General features: G+C 38.3%; 1 protein-coding gene across 1 annotated transcript in view; it reads left to right on the top strand.

The window, feature by feature from the left end:
* Nucleotides 1-21,181, top strand: part of PDE11A (phosphodiesterase 11A) — a 106,392-nt gene that overhangs the window by 80,715 nt on the left and 4,496 nt on the right. The window contains exons 15-19 of the mRNA XM_005520010.2: nucleotides 1,822-1,922; nucleotides 5,548-5,625; nucleotides 6,995-7,062; nucleotides 10,050-10,120; nucleotides 11,154-11,237. Coding sequence (XP_005520067.1) covers nucleotides 1,822-1,922; nucleotides 5,548-5,625; nucleotides 6,995-7,062; nucleotides 10,050-10,120; nucleotides 11,154-11,237 — 402 coding nt within the window. The remainder of the gene's footprint in view (nucleotides 1-1,821; nucleotides 1,923-5,547; nucleotides 5,626-6,994; nucleotides 7,063-10,049; nucleotides 10,121-11,153; nucleotides 11,238-21,181) is intronic.

Raw genomic sequence — 21,181 nt, 5'->3', positions numbered from 1 at the left:
CTCAAGATATGGACACATCTGTAAAAGTTCATAGATCATGTCAGTTGATATGCTTTTCTTTATCTTTTCAGCTTAAAAATCAATAAATTTATTAAAAATTATTTGGACTCTACTCTGGCTTCTTTCAGGGATGTAAAATATTACTTGAAATGTAAATCCTCACCTTTGATCATTCAGAAGCTTCTTCTCCAGGTCATGTCTAAACCAGAAAATGAGTGCTATGGAATTTTTATCCAACACCTACAGTTTGCTAATGGAACACTGCTTAGCTTGGAATAAATGCAGATTTGGACCCTTCAATCTACTTAAAGATTCTGTTACAGCTGAGCAATTCGTCTCTCTCAAATAAGCTGAAATACTCTAGTCTATCTTTGCTGTCTAGTTGGAAACATAACATGCTCTATCACTTATTCAGATTTTAGCATGTTGGACTGAGGGGCTATTTATCCTTTACTCTTTACATACTAACCTCAATATAAGTGATCATGGGCTCTGTAGTGACGCGGTTTTATTCTCCATGAAACACTTTGGAAAGGCAGTAGATATTACAGAATAACAAGTTGGTAAATTAGCCCTGTTGCAAAAACTCCTATTTTCTTCTGAGTACCTTGGTTTAAATTTTATTTTTTTTCATAGATAAGTTTTAGATTCACAAAGCCTTCTCAATATTTAGCTGAAAATGAATTATTTTATGCATTTATGGAAAATTACTTTTTTATTCCAACAATTAGCTTCTCCATTGAAAAATGGCACCTCTAGCTCCCCAGACCTTATCTTATATATGTCCTCATACCATCATGATTGTAGTAACCCTGTTGCTGGAAAATTCTTGGTTTTAAGGGCATTTTAATCTTCTTAAGCAGTAGATGGCAGTGCATACTGAATGTGGGCACAACAGGACTAAATATCAGCAAAATCAGACTCTGTTTAGAAAGAACTTCAATATTTGTGTAGGTGATCAGAAAAAAAAAGGCCTGTAATACGTTTATGTATGTTAATATATGTGACTATTGTCACAAAGATAATTTCTTAACGTTACATTTAGAGTTTTTCATTAATTTTGTTTGTTTCATCTTATTTTCTTGAGAATTTCACAGAGGAATTATAGGATCTCTGTCCCTCATGTTTTCAGAAATTCGGTCACAAAAGAACTTTCCCCCTCTCAAACAGCAACATCAAATAATTAATTTCCCTTCATTTTGGCCATAGAGCATCTTTCAAATTCTTAATCCACAATCCCTTAAAAATCAGCTTGGGCCCACAGAGGGTGTTTAAACTGCATATAAAGTTGTGGTTCTTCAGCCAACATAGGCAATGGCTGTACACACTGTAGGACAAGGCAGTAACAGGCAGAGTGAGCAAATGGGCTGCTTTGAATGAAAACCTGATTTCGTGTCCTTGACTGCTCTAACAGCGGTTTGTGTGCATGCAAGCAGCACAGATACATCTATTAGGATCACTACTCAAAAGCTCCAATATGCAGCTCCCCAGAACATTTAATAAGGTGAGAGACTGAGATGTATCCCTAGTTTTTCCGCGTAAACTGAGTCTGTGCAGGGTCAGATCAGAGACTAAATCTTTACTTGACAGGCTATAATTTCAGCAGAGTTTAGAGAAACATACCAGATGCTTGATAACAATCATCAATGCTTCTGCCTCAATGTAATCTCAGCAGTATTAACATTGCTATTTTGTCATAGTTTTGCCATGAATCAGAAAAGGCTTGCATTACAGGGAAACAGTAGACTAACAAGTTAGAAAACCTTTTAAAAACCTGTATTGATTGTTAGCCCTTTACCTCTTTTATCTCTTTCATTATAGGGTCACAACATCTTTGCTAACTTGTCCTCTAAGGACTACAGTGACCTTATGCAGCTGCTAAAGCAATCGATATTGGCAACAGACCTCACTCTGTATTTTGAGTAAGTATTGGCATTTCTGGTATTTGATGAATGAAAATTCAAAGAACTTACTCTAATAACCTATTAAATACCAATAAGGATATATAATAAGAGAAATTAGTGTTTAGCTATGGTTGAAGAGGTTTAGTCTAATACTTAGTATCTTTTAGACTAATAGAAATATCTCAAGTGTCCAAGTAAGTTTTGCTTTAATGTGTCACGTGTCTGTATCAACCAAAAGGAAATGAAATCCTAGGTTTATACTTCAGAGCAATCCCAGGAAACAATTACAGCTCAGTGCCATAATTTTTCTGTCCTTTCTATGATCATTTCTTCAGGCATATAGAAAATCAATAACATTTGAGAATTCTTTTCCACCATTTCAGCATTTCTAAACATGTATGCTAAGAAATACTGTATTTAGTTACAGACCCGGTTTCAGAGTTAACAGAGCAGACACTCTGCTGCTTTGAAGACAAATTATGCCAATTCACATCACGTGATGAGAATAGGTCTTAAAAAGCTTAATAGAGGAGAAGTACACTAGGATGTCTCTCACACGGTTTTCTTCGTTTTCCTTGTTTGCAAATCAAATCTCAAAGTAGATTTCGGGTTGGTCCTGTGAGGATGTGTGGGAGGTTGCATGTAGTCAGAGGAGTTGTAGTGTCACCACTGCACTGCACTCCTGACATCTGGCATTAGCCTGCACCTGACTTAGGGGCAGAAGTGCTGGCAGATGTGCAGTTTCTGTGCACTGCCTTCCCAGTCTGGACAATAAAGTCATCCTTAGGAATTTTTGTTTGGTGTCCACTGGCATCCTATCCTGTCTGTTTTTCTGCCATGTCTCAAGTGAAAGGATTACAGTTGTACCAGAGGAAGTTTAGCTTAGAGAAATAAAAAATCACTGAGAGTGGTAAGAAATTGGAATAAGTTGTCCAGGGTGGAGTCACCACCTCTGGAAGTATTAAAGAGTTGTCTTGATATGGTACTTAGGGGGAATATTGTTTAGGGATTATGGTGGTGCTGGGTTGACTTTTGGACTTAATGACCTTGAAGGTCTCTTCCATTCTGTGAGATACAAGGACCATAGGTTCTCTTGTCTCATCATAAATAAATGCTGCAGAAGTGTTTTGTGCTCTCAAGAAGGAGATGAATGACAGGGACTGAGGGGACAGTTGCCCTGGCACAACTCCATGTGCTCCCCCTGGCTGAGATCCTGGAGGAGCCAGAGAGAGCTAATGGCAGTGCCTTGGGATAGACCCTGCTCAGACCCAGACGTGAAGGAACTCTCTCCCCTGACTGCCTTAAGCTGGAAAACAAAGTCAAGTTGTTTTTCTAATTTTAATACAGAGAAATAATGTCCAAAAGGGATACAACTGAATTTCAAGATAATTTTTTCTTACTTGCATAATTGAATTTTTTTGTGCCGCATGAATCAGAAGACATTTAGTAAATGAGGCCTCTTTACTCATAAGTCTGAAGATTTTTTCCTCTTGTGTTACTACAATTCATTAATGAGGTGGTAGCTATGCTAGTTTATTTCCAAAAGTGCCTGAAAATCAATCTCTAGAAACATTGGTGTGTTACATTTCTTAAAGCCACCCTATGTGAACAGGTGTTTCTACACAAATACCTAATTTGTTTTTTTCAGTTTGCTACATCTTCGGTATTTTTGTAGAGAGGGGAATTCTCATATCAGTATTCTTAACTAAACCTGATGATCACAAGCTCCAAGTAGCAAAACAACAACAAAACTCCAGGCAGAACAAGGCATTAGTTTCACAAAAACAAACAAAAAAAAGATTACTTTCACTGAAAGATCAGATGGGAAATATATTTGATTTTTGTTTATAATTCTAGATAACGACACTTGTAGATAATACAAGTAAAAGCATGGAGCCAATATTAAGTTGGAATAATAATATGGAAATTAATTCAAATGATATCTTGAGCCATTGGGCTGTAGAGCAAATGGATTTGTTATACATAAGGAAACAACCTCCCTTTGAGGCAAAATACAGCCAGAGTCAATGTTACTCAAAGACCCTGGAAAATAGTTATAATTCAGTTTGTTTCTGAAATTCTGCCAAATTATATTTGCTTATTAGTAGAAAACCTCATAATTGTGGGTACCAAAGAAACCAGTAGGAAATGCTAATTGTTTCATCATACATGACTGCTTTCCTCCAGTTCAGTCCTTCCTACACTGAAACTTCTCTGTGGAGCTGGACTACTACTTCTGTATCCATTTAAATGGATTTTAAATAAAACCCTTAAAGGTTTTAGCTTAACATAAGGCCTTTGAGACTCTCATTTTCAGTTACTGTTTGTGGATCTTCCTGAGCTTTCAGCTTTAAACATTCTTGCCTGTTTTTTGTCCAGAAACATATGAATTTCTCAGAATAACCAGCACTTCAAAATGAAATCTTTAATTTCCCAAAGTATAAGGTACTTGATATCATCATGCAGCCCTTTTATAGCCCTCTTCTAGCTGCTGTATAAAATGCATTATAGAAAAAGGCCTTACAGTAGGAGTGACTGGTCATATAACCATGACAGGGACCAGAACATTGCAACATGCCCCACATAATGTTCTGTCCACTGATCAAAGGAGTGTTTCTAGAAGTGTGCATCTCCTTGGGTGCAAACGTGTACTGGCTGCCATCAGACTGCACTGTCAATAATCACTGCTCCAAATTTCAGTCTAGTTGAAGTAAACAGAGAAAATACAAGACTTTGCAAACTCTCTCCTGTTGAATCTAACTACATTTCCTCTTGACAAAGAGCACAGTCTCATATGAGATGGGGCACTGGACTGCCACTCAGGACATAGGTATTTATTTGTTTTCCAGCTTTGATGCTCATATGTTATGTCACTGGGGGAAAGTGGCTCCAATATTTTGTACCTCATGTTCTGCTACATTTTGGACAGGATCAATTATGTAATGTAGTCACATTGCAAGCAGTAAGAGCTGCTTGCAGTCTCAGTGCCATAAAAGATTACAGACTATGATGAGTCAGAATTTTGATTCTTAAAGGTAACAATCAAGCATTAACATGTTCTGTCCATCTCATGCTTTGTCCCTGTTTGAGGACATGAAGAAAGCATGGGAAGATAAACCATGGGACCAAGCAGGGAGACTTAGTTTCCAGTCTAAAAGAACTATGAACTCAAGACAGCAGCAGCTCCTGAGTGTCTCTGTTTCTTTCTGTGTGCTGGAAATAACAGGAATCGCATATCTCTGAAAAACCCTTCAGGATATAAAAGTAAAAACCATTTTGCAAGGACAAGAAAACAGAAGTGTGTGTGTATTTCTGGGATGTTTCTATCGTCTGTTTGTCCACTGCTGTAGGTGAACATTTCATGCTTCTGTGGAAGACTGAACATTTCAGAGCCATTCATTTCCTTATCTGCGGAGAGCATAAATCCAATATTGCTTTTACTAGGCAACTCTGACATTGATAACAGACATTTATAGAACATGTTTGAAAATTAGTATGTTTCGCTTAAATGGACTGTCAGTGTAACAGCTTTAACAATAATACATGAGGTGCAGTGATTCTGTATCACACAGAGAAACGTTTCTGCTGCAGTGCTGCCCTGGAAGTGTCTTGTTTCCTTCTCTGACAATTTGGTTTTTTGCAGGAGAAGGACGGAGTTTTTTGAACTTGTCAGTAAAGGTGGTTATGATTGGAATACAAAAAACCACCGAGAAATATTTCGGTAAGCGCTGTTTTTTCTTGCTTTCTGGTTATTTCAAAGTGTAGCCATATTTGTTGAAGGAATTTCATGTATTGTGGACTGAAGGTTTAGAATAACAAGAGAAGGTATCTTGTTTTAACAATACAATCCATAAGAAATATATGGTATGATTTTTAAACATTAGCAAACAGCTGGCATTAATCAACATGACTTCACTGTCTCCATTTTTATTTCTCCTACACACTCAGTTCTGTTTCCTTTCTCCCAGCTTCACAAGTTCCTGTTCAGCCCTTCTGCTCTTTTTCCAGAAAGTATCAATATTCTGCCTCTCTACACAAAGATTTTTCCTGTCTGTTTCCCCAGTCCTTCTTCCTCTCATCTGCCTTTCTTCACTGGCCATGCACTTCTCTGCTCTTCCAGTCTGTACCTGTGAATTTTCATATACAGAATACCCTTCCATCCCTCAAGAATGCCCTGAGCATGCATCCTTTTTAAAACCTCAGACATTGTGGGTGGTTTGAGTAGATCACACTTTGTAGACAATAAAATGTGCGTATTTGTATATGCATGCCTGATTATGTCTCATTTTATCTGAAATTGCATTAAAATTCTGTTATCTTTTGGTCTTTTGACAAAATATTGGCCATTTTCTATTTTCCATACCATTTCACCCATTCCTAATTTTAGATTCAGGCAATATATTTGATGCTTCATTTTCAGTGCCCTTGTTATTCATTTAAACTTTCTTAGACTTTTATCTGCATCATGTACTGTACATAAACGCTTTCTACAGCTGAATGGTTTCTTTCTCCTAATGCATATAAAACATGGTTGTAGCTAAGTATTAAACTACAGTGGAACCATATAGCTCATAGTAAATCTTCAATTTTTATTGTAGATGAGCAGTAGAAACTGCTTAAACAGTGTCTGGGATGCCTCCTGTGATTATAGGCTCTCTTGCTACAGCAGTCACTTACAAATAGGCATATAAATTAATCCAGTTGCAGGTGTTATTATGTAATAATACCCTTACTTATATCATGTGAAGCACATGCTTTCTAATATATTATAGGTATTAATGTAAGTAGTGTTAGAAGTATTGCAAAATTAGCAGTTACTCCCTTGCAATATCATTTCTTTTCTAGTGTGCAACGCACACTACCAAAATTCATCTTATAACCTGCAACACATTAGATTTCCGAGGCACAATTGTAATGTAAAAGCCACGCTGATGGCTAAGATTTCAAACATGTCATTATTTTCTGGAGGAAAAGAAGGTGCCAGAGCTGACATTTTATATATGTATTATTTATTTATGCATCCAGAGCAGAGTTGTTTAGAAATTCAACAAAGGTTGATTCAGCTTGTATTGTTCATTTCTGTTTTTCAGATCAATGCTAATGACAGCCTGTGACCTTGGAGCTGTGACCAAACCGTGGGAGATTTCAAGACAGGCAAGTCATGATTAATAGCAGGGCTGGGAGGAGGCGGGACTGGCAGGACAATATTCCCAGGGCCCTGGCTTACAAGGGACCAAAACTGGAATCAATTTACAGCGGTATTAATGCTATAAAAAAATAGCAGGGGGTTTCTGCAAAAAATGCTTTATTGTGTAATCTTTCCCTGTACACATGCTGGCATGTACATCTGGCTTTACAACCTCTCCTCTTACTAACATTTTAAATCCATATTCAAAAATGGACAGATTAAACAAAGAAGACATTTAGCCTCATATAGCTGCATTTACTTGCTTCATCCCAAAGTTTTCCTTGGCAATGGCAGAGTCTTCCCTAAATCAAAAATACCAACAGATTATCCGCAAATTTTACTAGCATAAAATCTTCAGTATATATGATAAAATAAATGTGTTCATTTTCTTAAGAATGTTGCAGAACTCAGTGTAGCATAGAACTCCAAGTGTAGCTTTCTTGAACATCCTGTAGCTAGAAACCAAGAAATAAAAATTCCGTGTTCTGATGCTGAGTAGGCTCGTTAGAAATATACATAAAAAAACAGATCCAGCATTGGCAAACAGGTACAATATGAGAAAGCAGCCTGTCCCAAAACTCTTGTCCATTGCCCCGTGATTCTCCCTCTTCTAGACATCTTTCTCTACCCAGAAATCATCCTTAATATTTCCAGTGTCTGTGCTAGTCATTCTCTGTCTTTCATTGAGGCCCAGAACAAGCCAGTAGAAGACAGACTGTGTTGGGTTTTGGAGTAATTGACAGTATCAAGAAGCAAATTGAAAATACACCAGTGCAGCTGGATTTGGGTACAAACCTGGAGGAAGTTTGGTGCAACAGCAAGTAATAGTCGCAAAGATGGGGTGAAAAAGAGAAAGCTAGGCCAGATAACTAGAGATGCAGGAGCAGCCAGATTTCTTAGACAAGGAAGTAACAGAAGCTGAAAGGGATCTACAGAAGTTACATGCACATCAACTGAATAAAAGAACGTTTATGGGGGAGGGCTTCACCTCAGCTTTCAGTTTTGCCTGTCACCTTTCAGTGAGTCTTTTTTGCTTTATCAGCAGATTGTGACAACAGTTCTTCTAAGGCTTTGCTCTGCTTGGCCAGAATATGGTCAGGTCACCTCTCATGGAAATCAGGAACACTGCTTCTATCCTGCAGTAGGAAATTTGAGTAACGAGATTTTTCAGTGCCACCTGGCCACTGCTGCAGTGTGTGCAATCCCTCCTCATTTTCCCTCCTTAACCCAGTTAGCTTCTGCATTTTCATTGACAGCCAAATGTCAGGTAGGGTCTGCTTTCCTAGTTGTGAATCTTTCTGCTGTGCTGCTGAATAAGTGCTGGAGTCTCTGTCAAACTGGGGGTTTTATACTTATCACTTTTGAGGTCTACAGATGAAAAGTCCCTTGCAGCTTAGTTATACAGGTTTACTTCATGTTGAAAAACCCAGTCTGGGATTTCTTGAAACATTACCTGGTTGAGCAAAAGTGCTAAGAAGTCCTGCAGAAGTGCTAAGAAGTCCACAGAAGCAAAACAGGAAATAGCTGAACCTTAACTGTGCCACAGGAAAAAAAACCGTATTTGAAACAAAGGGAATAAAGAACACATGTAAGATGGAAAAATTCAGGAAGAGAAGATTGAAACAGATAAAAGAAGACAGAAAGGGATATGAGGAGAACGTGATCAGAATAGCACTGAGGGACAGGGATGATACTATGTCTTGATTGTTTCTACACAATACACATAGCAAACCCTTAACTGCTGCTAAGTTGTTAAATTATTCCTCTATCCGGAATATTGATCCCAGATTTTATTAATGCACTGGATTACACACATTATAAAAGTTCCAAACTGTGATAGGCTGGCTTAAGATTTAAGAGTACTTTCTAACATCATTTCACCTACTTCCAAATTATTCTGGAACTCCTTATTTCAACTACAACAAGCTTAGCATTTGTGAACATTACTTACCATGCAGGTGCTAAAGCAAGAAATTTTGATATTTTATGAAGTACATGTTCTCTGCTTAGTTTACCCTCTTGTTCCTTGGCACTATGAAACAGTTTCCTAGCTTAAAAACAATACACTGACATGACAGGAGCTTTAGCATGTGAATGCCTCTTAGTAGATTGGCTTCCAGTTTTTTTGAATCTCAAAATGCTGCATGTGCTTACCTTCAAAGTCTTGCACATGACAGGAGTACAGTAATGTATCAGAACTGCTTACTGTTTGATTACCTAAAATTCCTCTGGTTTCCATAAGTAAATTTATTTTTAAATCTTGTCTTCTTCTAAGAAGCACAAACCTCTGCATTGAATAGAATGTCTTCATTCACAAAAGTCAGAAAGATGCATTCTAACTTCCAACCTACCACTTCTTGATTTTGAATCAAGATAATCATTAAAATCTGAGTTCATCCTTCCACTTACAGATCCTATAGTGATGACAGTCACCAGGAAAAAAAGTAAAGCGTAGTGGAGGAAAAAAACCCTTCATGAATCCATATTAGATTAAAACAAGAGAGGGTATTGGTTAAGTTTCTTTGATAGGCAAAGTTGTTATCATAGGGCAACAACCTGTAAGTAACCAGAGAGCACTTGCATGTTTTACAAAGCATTTTTACAAACAGAATAGTGGATGCCAACAAAAAGCTATCATTTTCTGTTTTGGTCTCAGTTCTCGAGTAAGTTGCTTATAACTGCATTGAGTGCTATCTTGGCAGTGCAATGTAAGTCCCCAGGTCAATTCCCTATCAAAAAGGGATAAGTCCCTGTGCCTGACCATGGCTGTTTATACTCCCTGTATGCCCAGTCCCAAAAACCATATGAACACATGCCTGATGGAAGTCATCTAAGTGAGGTTATTCATTTCTTTACAGTTAAGCACAGGCTGAAGTCATGGTCTGAGCAGAAACTCATTATCCTAAAAATTATGTAACAAGAACTCTAATCTTTATAATGATTTTTATTTTAGGCAGCTGAGCTGGTAACCAGTGAGTTCTTTGAACAAGGAGACAGAGAAAGATCTGAACTCAAACTCACCCCTTCAGTAAGTTTTTATCACTTCTGAAATAGTTACTAACTTCAATAGAGTAAGAAAATATTGTTGGGCTCATTCAGAAAAATGAACTCTACTTTGTACATAAAGAGAAACCTTAGAATAAATAAAAGCTCTGCCCAATAAGGATATGCATTTATTACCATATATAAAAGCTCTCCAGTCATTTTTGCCATTTTTTCACTGAGCCCTTTTACCTGTTTTCTGTATCTGTTCCTAAGGTTATCCTATCAGTGAAATTTCTAAGCAGTAGGTGTTGGGTTTAATACACAGACTTGAACTGAAAAATTACAGCTATCTGTGGAAATCAAAATTGTCAGATTTACTTTATTTAAAATGCAATTTACAGTTGCAGCTGTGTATCTGTGTTATTTGAAATTCATTTCTATAAGTATATATTTCTATAAGTATAAAATTACTACTGTGATTGAAGGGATAAAATGGAATTGAGTGGAATGAAAGCAGATGGATATGAATTGTCAAACAAGGCCTAGGAAAGTTTCATAAAGATTTTCTCTGAACAATTAGAAGAGAAAGCCTTATCAGGTTGAATAACTCAAAATGTTGAGCAACCATTATCTGGAGGCAGCAGAAGAAGGGTAACAAAAAAGTATTCTAAAGAATTTAACTGGGAGGAAGGGAGCCAGCCCAAATCCATCTCTGTTTTGCTGAGCTGCAAAACCCTACGTGAGAAAAGAGAAAATTCTACGCAAAGGCATCTGCTTTACATTCCTACAGGAGGTTACTTACCAGCTCAACTCCAGCTGTGGAGCATTTATTTTGCAGTACAGAATTATAAAACACAAACACATTCAGCCTAAAAGTTTCAAAACAAAATTGAAAATAAACAGTTTATTTTTCATGCCAGGCAAAGCAGTAGGAAGACAGCTGCAAAGATTGGTTATGGTTTACAAAGTGTTCTGGTTGTGAGAATTTGATCATAGCTGCAAAGTGCTGAATGATGTGTCTGTAAAATACTCCAGTGTAATTAAAGCATGACAGTTTTGTTTCCTCCTAAATTCAGGCCATTTTTGATCGGAACAGGAAGCATGAACTACCCAGGTTGCAGCTTGAGTGGATTGATAGCATCTGCATGCCACTGTATGAGGTAATTTTTACTTACAGCTCCTGTAGAGTCCAGAGAAGATTGTTTTTGTCTCTTGAGGGAAAAAGAGTTCGTTTTCAGAGCTGCTTTGAAGGCTATTTGAACTCTTGTCTTCGACTTTACCAAAAGTTAGGATTCTGTGAAGAAGTCTTCAGATCTGTCTGTAAAGATCCATAATGTCTGTAAATTCCTCTCTAAGTTATAAAAACTGATAGGGCAATTGTTTATTATGTTTGAGACAAACTGGTTCTCATCAGGGTGAGGTATGGAGTGCTAGAGGGGCAGTCTCAGTAGGTGCTGTCAAACTTGTCCAAAACCTGTCCAAATCTGTGTAATGCAAAAGGAAACGCAAGCCTGAGCCTTTACACTTTCTTCTGGCAGCTTCCCAAGGGGCACTCTAGGCCAAGCCTTTAGGGTCAGTGACAAGCAATTTGTTGTTTAACCTGTGCTGTTTAACTCAGTTTACTCTTTCAATGGCGCTTCTACACAGGCTGCCTGGGTGCTTGGGACACGGTGTGTAAACACCCAAGTACTCCTTTATTAAGGCTGGAGATAACCACAGAATCATTAAGGATTGGAAAAAACCTCTAAGATCATTGAGTCCAACCATTAATCTGACACTGCCAGGTCCACACTAAACCATATCCCTAAGCCCCACATCTACAGGATTTTTGCACACTTCCAGGGATGGTGATTCCACCGCTTCCCTGAGCAGCCCGTTCCAATGCTTGACCACCATTTCATGAAGAATTTTTTCCTATCAGATCAATGCTTCTGACTTTTTGGATTAAGCAGCTTCAGGATTTGACTGAAACCATGCAGACTGCCTTATTCCACCAAAGACTGACTGGCTGCTGACAGCTGAGCAAACAGGAGGATGTTCTCATTCAGAACCTTTGGGGAACATCAACAAGTTCTCCCTGTTCCCAGTGCACCCTAAACTGCCTAAGACCTCAAAGCAATGAATGGGTCAGTGATGATACACAGCAATAACAGCTTCCACATTAACATTAAAATTATCAACTTGTGCCTGAATGTAGTTTCCCTACACACAAATAAAAATGGATTGGCAGTTCCTTTCATTTTACAGACCAGATATATCACCAATATCATACAATAAGTACATAATAAGGCCTGTAAGAAGGACAATGTCCCCTCTTCCCTCTATACTTTGTGGCATCTGAGGCTGATGGAAATAATGAAATGAATACCCAGCAGCAATGTCAGTTCCTGTTGTGACACAGAGAGCAGACACTTGTGTAAGCAGTAAGCCAGGCTGCTGCTTTGCCAAGAGATCCTGTCCCTTTCTAAGGTCAGTCTCTTTCCTGATAAAATAAACTACAGCTACCATTTTCAAACAATTAGGGGAAAGCAAGCACAGAAGCATATACACCTATATTGTTTAAAAGACCAAGATAATTTTGGACAATATGGAGGAGGGATGATGGACACTGATCTTGGACAGACACTCTTTAAAAATAATGTTCCTTTCAGTAAAATAGCTCATATTACACTAGACTGCATATTATACCAGAATTCATTATTTCTAATAGCATCTGTAATCCAAAAATGTACAGTAAAGCAGGAAGAGCTGATAATCAGCCCATCCTCTGCATGAGGAAACTACATCTGAGCACTAAAGCTCTGGTTAGTTAGCTCCATCTTAGCAGGAGATCTCTGGGGAATATATTCACATCTGATTTCCCTGCTTTCCACTGTGCTTGCATCATGCTGTGCAGCCATTAGCCTGCTGCTCAACAGCTTAAAAAAGAGACACCATCAAACCTGGAAGTCACAGCCGCATCAGCCTTAGGGGTAAACAGAAAACTTGATGCCATAGTATCACACTGCAGGAGATTCTCTCTTCAGTGTGGAGCCAAGTTTTAATTTTCACATCCAGCTTAATCAAACTTCAATACACAGATCCCATCAGCAGAGTATTCAGGCATTGTAAATCCGCTGTCTAGGGCTGGCTGAAAACTACAACTCTGGCCACATCTTAGATTTTGGGTTGGCGGGTTTTTTTACATTCTTTAAAATTCTTGCCATTGTAGTACATTGTAGGAACTGCATGTGGGGAGAGAATTACAAATGCCATATAAAGAGATGCAGTGGCAGCTGATAAATAAGTAAAATATTAGCAATACTCCTATAGCTCACTACCACAGTACTTAGAAAAACCATGTTTGAAAAAACCCACAAACATTTGACACTTATTTTCATACCAAAATTACAACATTAAACCATAGAGAACAAAATCAAAGCTTTTGTATTTATTTTTTTCCGTGCTAATGATTGGAAATCCTGAATCCACGTGGGATTCTGTAGCATCCAGAGCCTCAAAGGGAATGCTCTGGGGGAATGGGCCAGTCCTAATGATCTGCTCTGTGTTCTTTCACACACACACACACACACACACACACACACACAGCAGAGATGATCGGAGCAACCACTGAATGCTGGCAACTCCCATTAGAGTCTATGTGAGATCAGCAGAGCTCCCTAAAATTGTCTTTGTTCAAAGTAACTCCTAAGAGCAGGCTGTTCCTGGTAGCTGAGAACATCTAAAGTATGCAGTACTGAAGAAAATTCACAGCCCAAACTTCCAGGAGTGGTCTGATACCATCCCAGTGCCTCTCACAGTACCAGAACAGTCTATCCTCTCTGCAGTCCAAGATTAGGAACTAGGCTGCACCAGAGTGCCCATGAGGAATGGTTCATACTTAAAACAATATATAAACTTTGCAGCACATTTTAGTTATGGCTCTTCTAGACCTTTTTCCTCAGTTCTGAAATATCCTTTGTAGAGATTTGGCTCTATCTGCTCTGCTTTCTGCATTTCCTGAAGGTAGCTCAAGACAGCTCATTTTGAGGTGCAGTAGTTCTCCCAGGTAAAGGGTAATGAAGTCTCCTTTATTGGGGAACATGTATCACATTCCTCTGCTTCCCTGGCTAGGACTGTCCCTGAGTTTGGCCCCTTTTAGTTAGAAGGTTTACAAGTGACTAGCGAATCAACAAGATCTATGCAACTTCCATTAGCAGTCCTGTTTGACTGCCCCTTGGAATTCCTATCCCACCCAGACGAAAGAAGGTCAGTGATACACAAAATGTATCACACCATGAGTTACTGTAAAGACTGAAGGTCTTTATATACAGATATATATATATATATATATAAAAAATAATTAATATCTGGAATTATGCACAGTATTCCCATATCCAAGTGTCTAAATCCAAAACCTCTGTGCTTCTTCTGTTAACCTGACTGCTCCTGGCAAAAGGTAAGCCACGGCTCTGCTCCCTTGCTCTCTCCCCTATCTGCTGCTCAATGTAGGAATCAAGTCACCTCCAATTTCATATCTTAGTAATCAAATCCATTTCCTTCATGCTGTGGATCAAAGGTCTGTGAAGATAAAAGCATCTCAATTTTTTTTTCATTGCATTTTATTACACTTAGTTTTATTATTTACTTTTTTTGTTACTGTAGTGATCCCAGATCAGAGTATTTTTATGTTACAGTTGTTTCTGCCTTGAGTAGCAAAACAGCAATCCATTTACACTGAATCTCAGACTTTAGGGGCTTTAGTTACACTTTACTGCATCACATTTGCTCTTCAAATCCAAAACTGACAGTAAGAAAAGCATTTATCAATAAAGATGGGAAACAAGCTTATTAGAATAATATTTCTTAAAGAAAAATGCACCTTTTTGAAACTGCAGAATATTTCAAACCTACTAATGTAGCTTCAGTATAAAATAATCAATCCCTTGTTTTGCTAGAATATCCTATAAGGAGGAAGTGCATGCAACTAAAGTAAAAAACTTCAAGCATCCCACTGAAAATAAAAAACTGTGTCTTTGCTGACAGCTGTGTTCACACAGAGGAAGTATTTCATACCTATTTATAAATGTTTGTGTAACAGGAAACAGAATTTTGATCATTAAGACAAATTACCTTTCTGACTCTCCAGTAAAGAGATGCTAAGAGTTTCAACACTAAGAGATTTCTCTTCTGCACTCTATCATTTGTGTCTACCTAAGAACGGATCAGTCACAGATTCTTCCCAACTCAGATTAGATTTCTCTGTGGGGAGCACAAAGAGTGGGAGAGTGAAGATCTTATTCTTTTAAATCTTTATATTTCTCACAAACAACATCAAAGCTTCAGCGATTCACATCAAACAAAAGATGCTAGCAGAAACCCAGCTCTGTTCAGGGCATTGTTAGGCAGAGACAGTAACGCTATGAATAGCAGGGCCAAAGGCCATGCACTCTGCTTCTGAGCAGATAAATACATAGTCAGGTAGTCAGTGACAATGACAGCAGCTATTTAAATTTAAGGGAGATGTCTTTGTGGAAGATAAAGAAGCTCATGGCTTTTACAACTTATGCGTGCCTGAGATTGCCCTGCTCACCTCTACCTTAGTGCTCCCTTGAACTGCTCCATTTTAGTGCTATTTTTAGAGCTATTCAAGATTTTCTTGGGTATTGAGAACTTCAAGCATATAATAGTATCTACAGAATTGAATTTGCATTACTCCATCCAGGATTCTAGGGGGAACCTGGGAAGAGTAGAAACATTTGGCCCAGCAAGTACATTAAATGTTTTGAATGGAGGGACAGATTCCTTCTTTAAAATTGTCTAAAGTACTTAGAAAGAAATGTAATCACTCTGTCTGCAACTCCAAGAGCTCTGATATGCCTACCTTCCTACTGAAGATAATGTCTGGTCTTGTAATTAAATCTATTTATTGTCTATGATAATGTAGCAGCAAAAGCATCTATTCTGCTTGTAAACTTAGATCAAATGCACAGGGTGTCATAAATGGCAGAGCCTCTACAAAGCACAGAAAAAATACACAGAAATCTTTAACAGTCATGGCTTCCTGTGTTTTAACTTCTCTGGTTCAAGATTTGACTTTGATACTTGAATTGGAAGTACATACACACACACCACAATTTTTTTTCCCAAAGGTATTTACTCTACTTGAAATTATTAGACAGGAGATCAGCCTCTCCTTTGCAGAGAACATTAAAAAGGTGTTCTTCAACTATCATGCTTACACTGTTATATCCTGACATAGCCCTTCCTCAGTTACCACTTCTGTTCCTTTCCCTCTGTCCTTCAACTACAATTTTGCATGATGAAATACTGTATAAGAAACTCAGGGTTTCCACTCCTCTGAGAAGCCCTGCCTGTCCAGAATGGACTGTATGGCATGGCTTAGTCCTTACCCAGGCAAGAGTCACTGGATGCAGCCAAAACAATGACTTCTTCCTTCAGATGTTTCTGTTCCATCTATACAATTAGAATCTAAAAACTTCTAAAATTATTTAAACAAGATGAGTTTATCTGTATGAATATTTTGGAAATGGTTTTCCACCATTCACCCATTCCTGGGATTGTTGATACAAAAGTCAGGGCACTGCTCTTATATTTTAAGTTAGCAACTAGTCAGAGCAGGGAACTCACTAGCTGTTCAGCATGCATATATATATAGACAGTCCATGAAACATGTTCATAAGTTGTTAAGTGTTTTAATAAAAAAAAAATGAATCAGGACTAAGCTGTTTGGAAGGATCTATTCAATGGAAGCTATTTGATCAGCTCTGTGTGATTCTCATTGAAGCCAGCTTTTCCTTTGTAGCATGTTGAAGGAAGAGGATAACTTTCAATAGATCCTAAAGAACACCACAAAGATGAACACTTTTGGTAGGGTTTGTTTCTGACATTTGATTTGGACACAGAGAGTGAGAGATAAAGCATTATTGCTTCCTGAGTGCCTGGCTGACAAGGATTAGCAAGGTCCATCAGCCCGGGATGCAGTCTGTGATAGCAGGGACTGAGGCAGATCAAACAGATGTTGGCAGATGAATTAGTCTCCCTCTCTGTTGAAATCCAGTGGGTAATATTAACCAAGGAAAAGCAGGTGCAACATATTCTGCTGTGTTTGTAAGAAATTTGCTTCAGAGGAAACTTAATCAGGCCAAATGCCAGTGCTGGGGGGAAGTTGGTAGCTAAGGGCTATGTTAGGAATAAGGGTTTGGCCCAGAGAAAAGAGATTTTTGGCACAGTAGAAGGATCTCTCTGTAGCCTCGAAGTAGGAACTTAAATAGGTTCAGGACTTTTCTTTGTTTCTTTTCTACTAATGATGAATGTAAATGAGGCAACCCAGAATGAATTCTCTGGAACTTTCAGAAAACTCAGTTTCTATCCCTGTATTAAAACTTCCAGTAAATGGAATAAGCATTACCAAATTATTTTTCTTACCTACCTATTGTCCTTAATCTGAGAAGCTTTTGTCTGCTACTTTCTTACTAACAGAAAAGGTTAAGAAGAGCTATACATGAAAGAAAAACTAGGAATAGAAGAAAGAATTATTTTATTTGCAATTTCCATCTAAGTCCGTCACTATTTCACGTATAATATATTTCACGTATAATATGGAAAAGCATAGTTTTGGTGGTTTCAGAACAAAGATTTTTTTTGTCTGTGACTATCATGAACACCTTTTTACAAAAGGTAAAGCAAGGATCCTGACCCTCTTTTTCTGCCTCCTGAAAACAGGGAGGGTTTCATTTTGCCTTTGAAAATTAGATTATTTTTGCTATGATTTTCATAAGTTGGTGAGATCATTGATGTAACATTGCATTATAATCAACAATTTTAAGAATTCACAAGTTTCTCCCAAATGTTTAGACGAGGCAGCAGAAAGGAGTACTTTTCTTCCTTCAGACATGAGTACTTCAGCTTACTTCTGAGTCATCTTATGCCAAAACAGTCTCAGCTGAAAGGGCAGTTCATCGACAAAGGTATTTGGGAGAAGACAGAAAAACAAACATTTCCCACTGACTTCAGGGAAGCTAAGCTTCACTAAAGGCTTTCACCCTAATCTGTGAAAAAAATTGAATCATTCGTAATATTATAATTTCTGCTGCTGTTTTACATAGAATTATCTGCCCAATGTGTTGTGAAGGACATGGCAGTCATGTATGGAAACGTATATAAAGATCTGAGGAAGCAGATTGAAAAGTTGGCAGATAAGGTAGAAGAGACAGCCAATAGAGGGAACTCAAATTGTACAGCAAATCTGAAAGAAGATGAATGGATAATTTAACAGCCATTCAGTTTTCAAGAAAGACAAAGCACAAACTACATTGCAACAGAAAAGGACTAGAAATGATGATGGATGAAACACTTCAAGTAAGTGTTTAACACAACAGAATCACAGTTGCCTGCAGAATTCCCAGCTGAGGGTAAATTCAAAGAACTAAATCGGCATATGAGACTGATATGATTTGAAGAATTTTTCAAAATCCATTTAATAGCAAGGCAAAAGACATTGATCAGCTGCTTGGTTAAAATGTTGAAAGGAAAGGAGTTAGAAACATTCTGTCTCTCACATGTTCTAGATGTAGAATCAAAACAATAAAAAGTAGAGCTAAATAAGAAGTTGTTTATGAAATAATAACTCTTCCAAGCAAACCCTTGGTTTCATGAAATTGTAATGAACAACAGATGAATCCTTTGCACTGTAGCAATACATCAGTAAAGCTACTTCAGTTGGTCCCATTCCTTCAGAGTCACTCTCCCTCTGGCAGCATAACGTGCATCATATTGGTCAGAGCACATTTTGCTACCAGGAGCTCTGTACATACTTTCCTCCCTGAAGTGCCCAGCACATTTCACCAAGGGTTAATCTTACTTCATAATCATCCCACTGTAGTTTACTTCCAAAGGAGTACAGTATTATTCTTCCAGTGTACCATCACCAGAAAGAAGCTTAACATTAATTCACAATGGAAGAGCAGAACACTTGTGCATGTATTAGATCCCTTTCCAGTCACAACTGGCTTCCACCCACTAACAATTTTTAGAGAGAAACTAAAAGAAACTCCTGTTTTCTGTAAGGGAAATTAGTAATATATTCATTAAATCTAATTACATTTATTAGGCATCTGAAAAAAATTCCCTGGCAGAAATGTAAAAGTAATCCACTAATGTGTTATGTACATGACGACCTGGACCCTTCCTCATTAAGCCCTAAAAGGAATAAACAAGGTCCCCTTCAACCACAAGGAGATTGCAATAATTTTTTTTATTCATGAACTCAACCCCCTCACAAATACTGTACTTTTTTTGCAGAACACAATGATTAAATACAGTCCTGAATCAGTAGGGCTAATAATTAATTCATATACACACACAGCCAAGGGTTCATAGAAGTTAATCCCTACATCTTCCCTGTATCACTTTTATCTTCTGTATTGTACTATGGAAAGTAGAATTCTAGCAATTTTTTGGGGTTTAGTATATGGGCATATGTACAGAAATACTCTTGGGTTTTCTAAACAACTTCCATCAAGTATTTGTATTATGAAGATAAAATCTATGGATAACTGCAGCACACGTTCCCTTTTATCTGAACTAATCTGAAGTTCAAGGACTTTCAGATAGATGGCTCACCTTTGGCCTATGTATTCTCATGTGAAAGCCACTTCAGCAAAACTCAGGAGTCCAATTCAGCTTTGCTGTAACTGGTCATGACTCCTGACTTCAACAATGCTTCATATGCTTACACCGAGTCTGAATTTATCCCCATGGCTTCTCGGTCACTGGTCCTCCCTTCCAACTAAGAAACTGCCTACATAATAAAAGTGATTCATTAGAAACCACTGGGTTCCAAAGTAGAGTGAACACTGAGACCTATAACTTTTTTATATGTGCTCAGTCATAAAAATGAATTTATATGGTCTTATTCCATAAACTCACTTTACAAATATTAGCCCCGCAACCATACTTTCATGAGCTGTAATCTTGTCAAAGCTCATAAGTTAAGCAAGGTCAGAATTGGTCAATATTTGGATGAGAATCTCTGGCAGGAAGGAGGCAAAAAGAAAAGTATATACTCGGGAAGTCCTGCAGTGTTTGTAGGTTAGGACATATTGTGGTCCTCTTTAAAAAGATTTGTCTTAGAATACAACAAAATTTTGTATTTGTTTTACAAATAGTTTAGTCCCTTGTACACATCTGTGTTGCATCTTGGCAGTTTTGCTAATATCCTTCCCTAGAGAAGAAGGTGATGTAGCAGATGAAGTCTTCTTCCCCCCACACCCCATTTCAACCCAGGAAGTTGGTACCCAGAGGTACAAACAAATGCCTCCACTGTTCCCCATCACCCTCTCCCTGAAGGGCTTTGCTTCTGCTGTTGCTGTTTCTGGAGTCTACATGCTTTATCTACCAAAGCATACATCTCTATACGCAAGGAAATGAGAAAAAAAAATAAAAAAAACCAAAAAACCGAAAACAAACAAACAAACAAAACCCAAAAAAAAAAATCCCCAACAAGCTACTCTGGCCTCCTTACCTTCTCACATAAATAACTCCCTCTGAGTATCTTATGCTCTTCCCCATTTTGAGCTCTTCTTCAGGCAGCCCTGCCCCTCTCCCCGGTGCACACAATGCAGTGCTGAAGTGTCTTTAACCTTTTCTTGTGCTGGAGGAGCTTATATGTAAGCAGAGCTATACCTTGGGAAAGAATGCTGTGGGCAGAGTAGTACACAATCCTAAAAGACATCTAAATAAATGAAGGAGCTAAGAAAAAGACACTGCTACACGGTAACTTTCTGTCAAACAGCTCAGTCATGCATCTGAGGTAACACATGGATGCAGAAGGGAACTGCAAACCTCTCTGGTTTTTCCTAATGCTGGAGCAGGCAGTGCCTCCCCCACGCTTTATCATTCTGCGACTAAGAACAGCTTTTACAGTAAAGGGGATGGAATGGGAAAGGTCACCGATGCCCTGCTGTGTAGCAAGGCAGCTGCACTGCAGTGGAAAGACTGCAAGTGGGCAGTGAGGTCCCAGGCCTCGGGGAACAGGAGGTCCCCCCAGGCAGGGGTTCCCTCTCCCCCTCTCCCGGCTGCCTGCCAGCTCCCAGCCTGCCCA

This window comes from Pseudopodoces humilis, chromosome 8, assembly GCF_049639895.1.
Source record: "Pseudopodoces humilis isolate 2021_Gansu_Grassland_sample_001 chromosome 8, ASM4963989v1, whole genome shotgun sequence".
Taxonomy (NCBI): domain Eukaryota; kingdom Metazoa; phylum Chordata; class Aves; order Passeriformes; family Paridae; genus Pseudopodoces; species Pseudopodoces humilis.
Note: the sequence above shows the minus strand (reverse complement) of the source record. Positions and strands in the feature narration are given on the sequence as shown.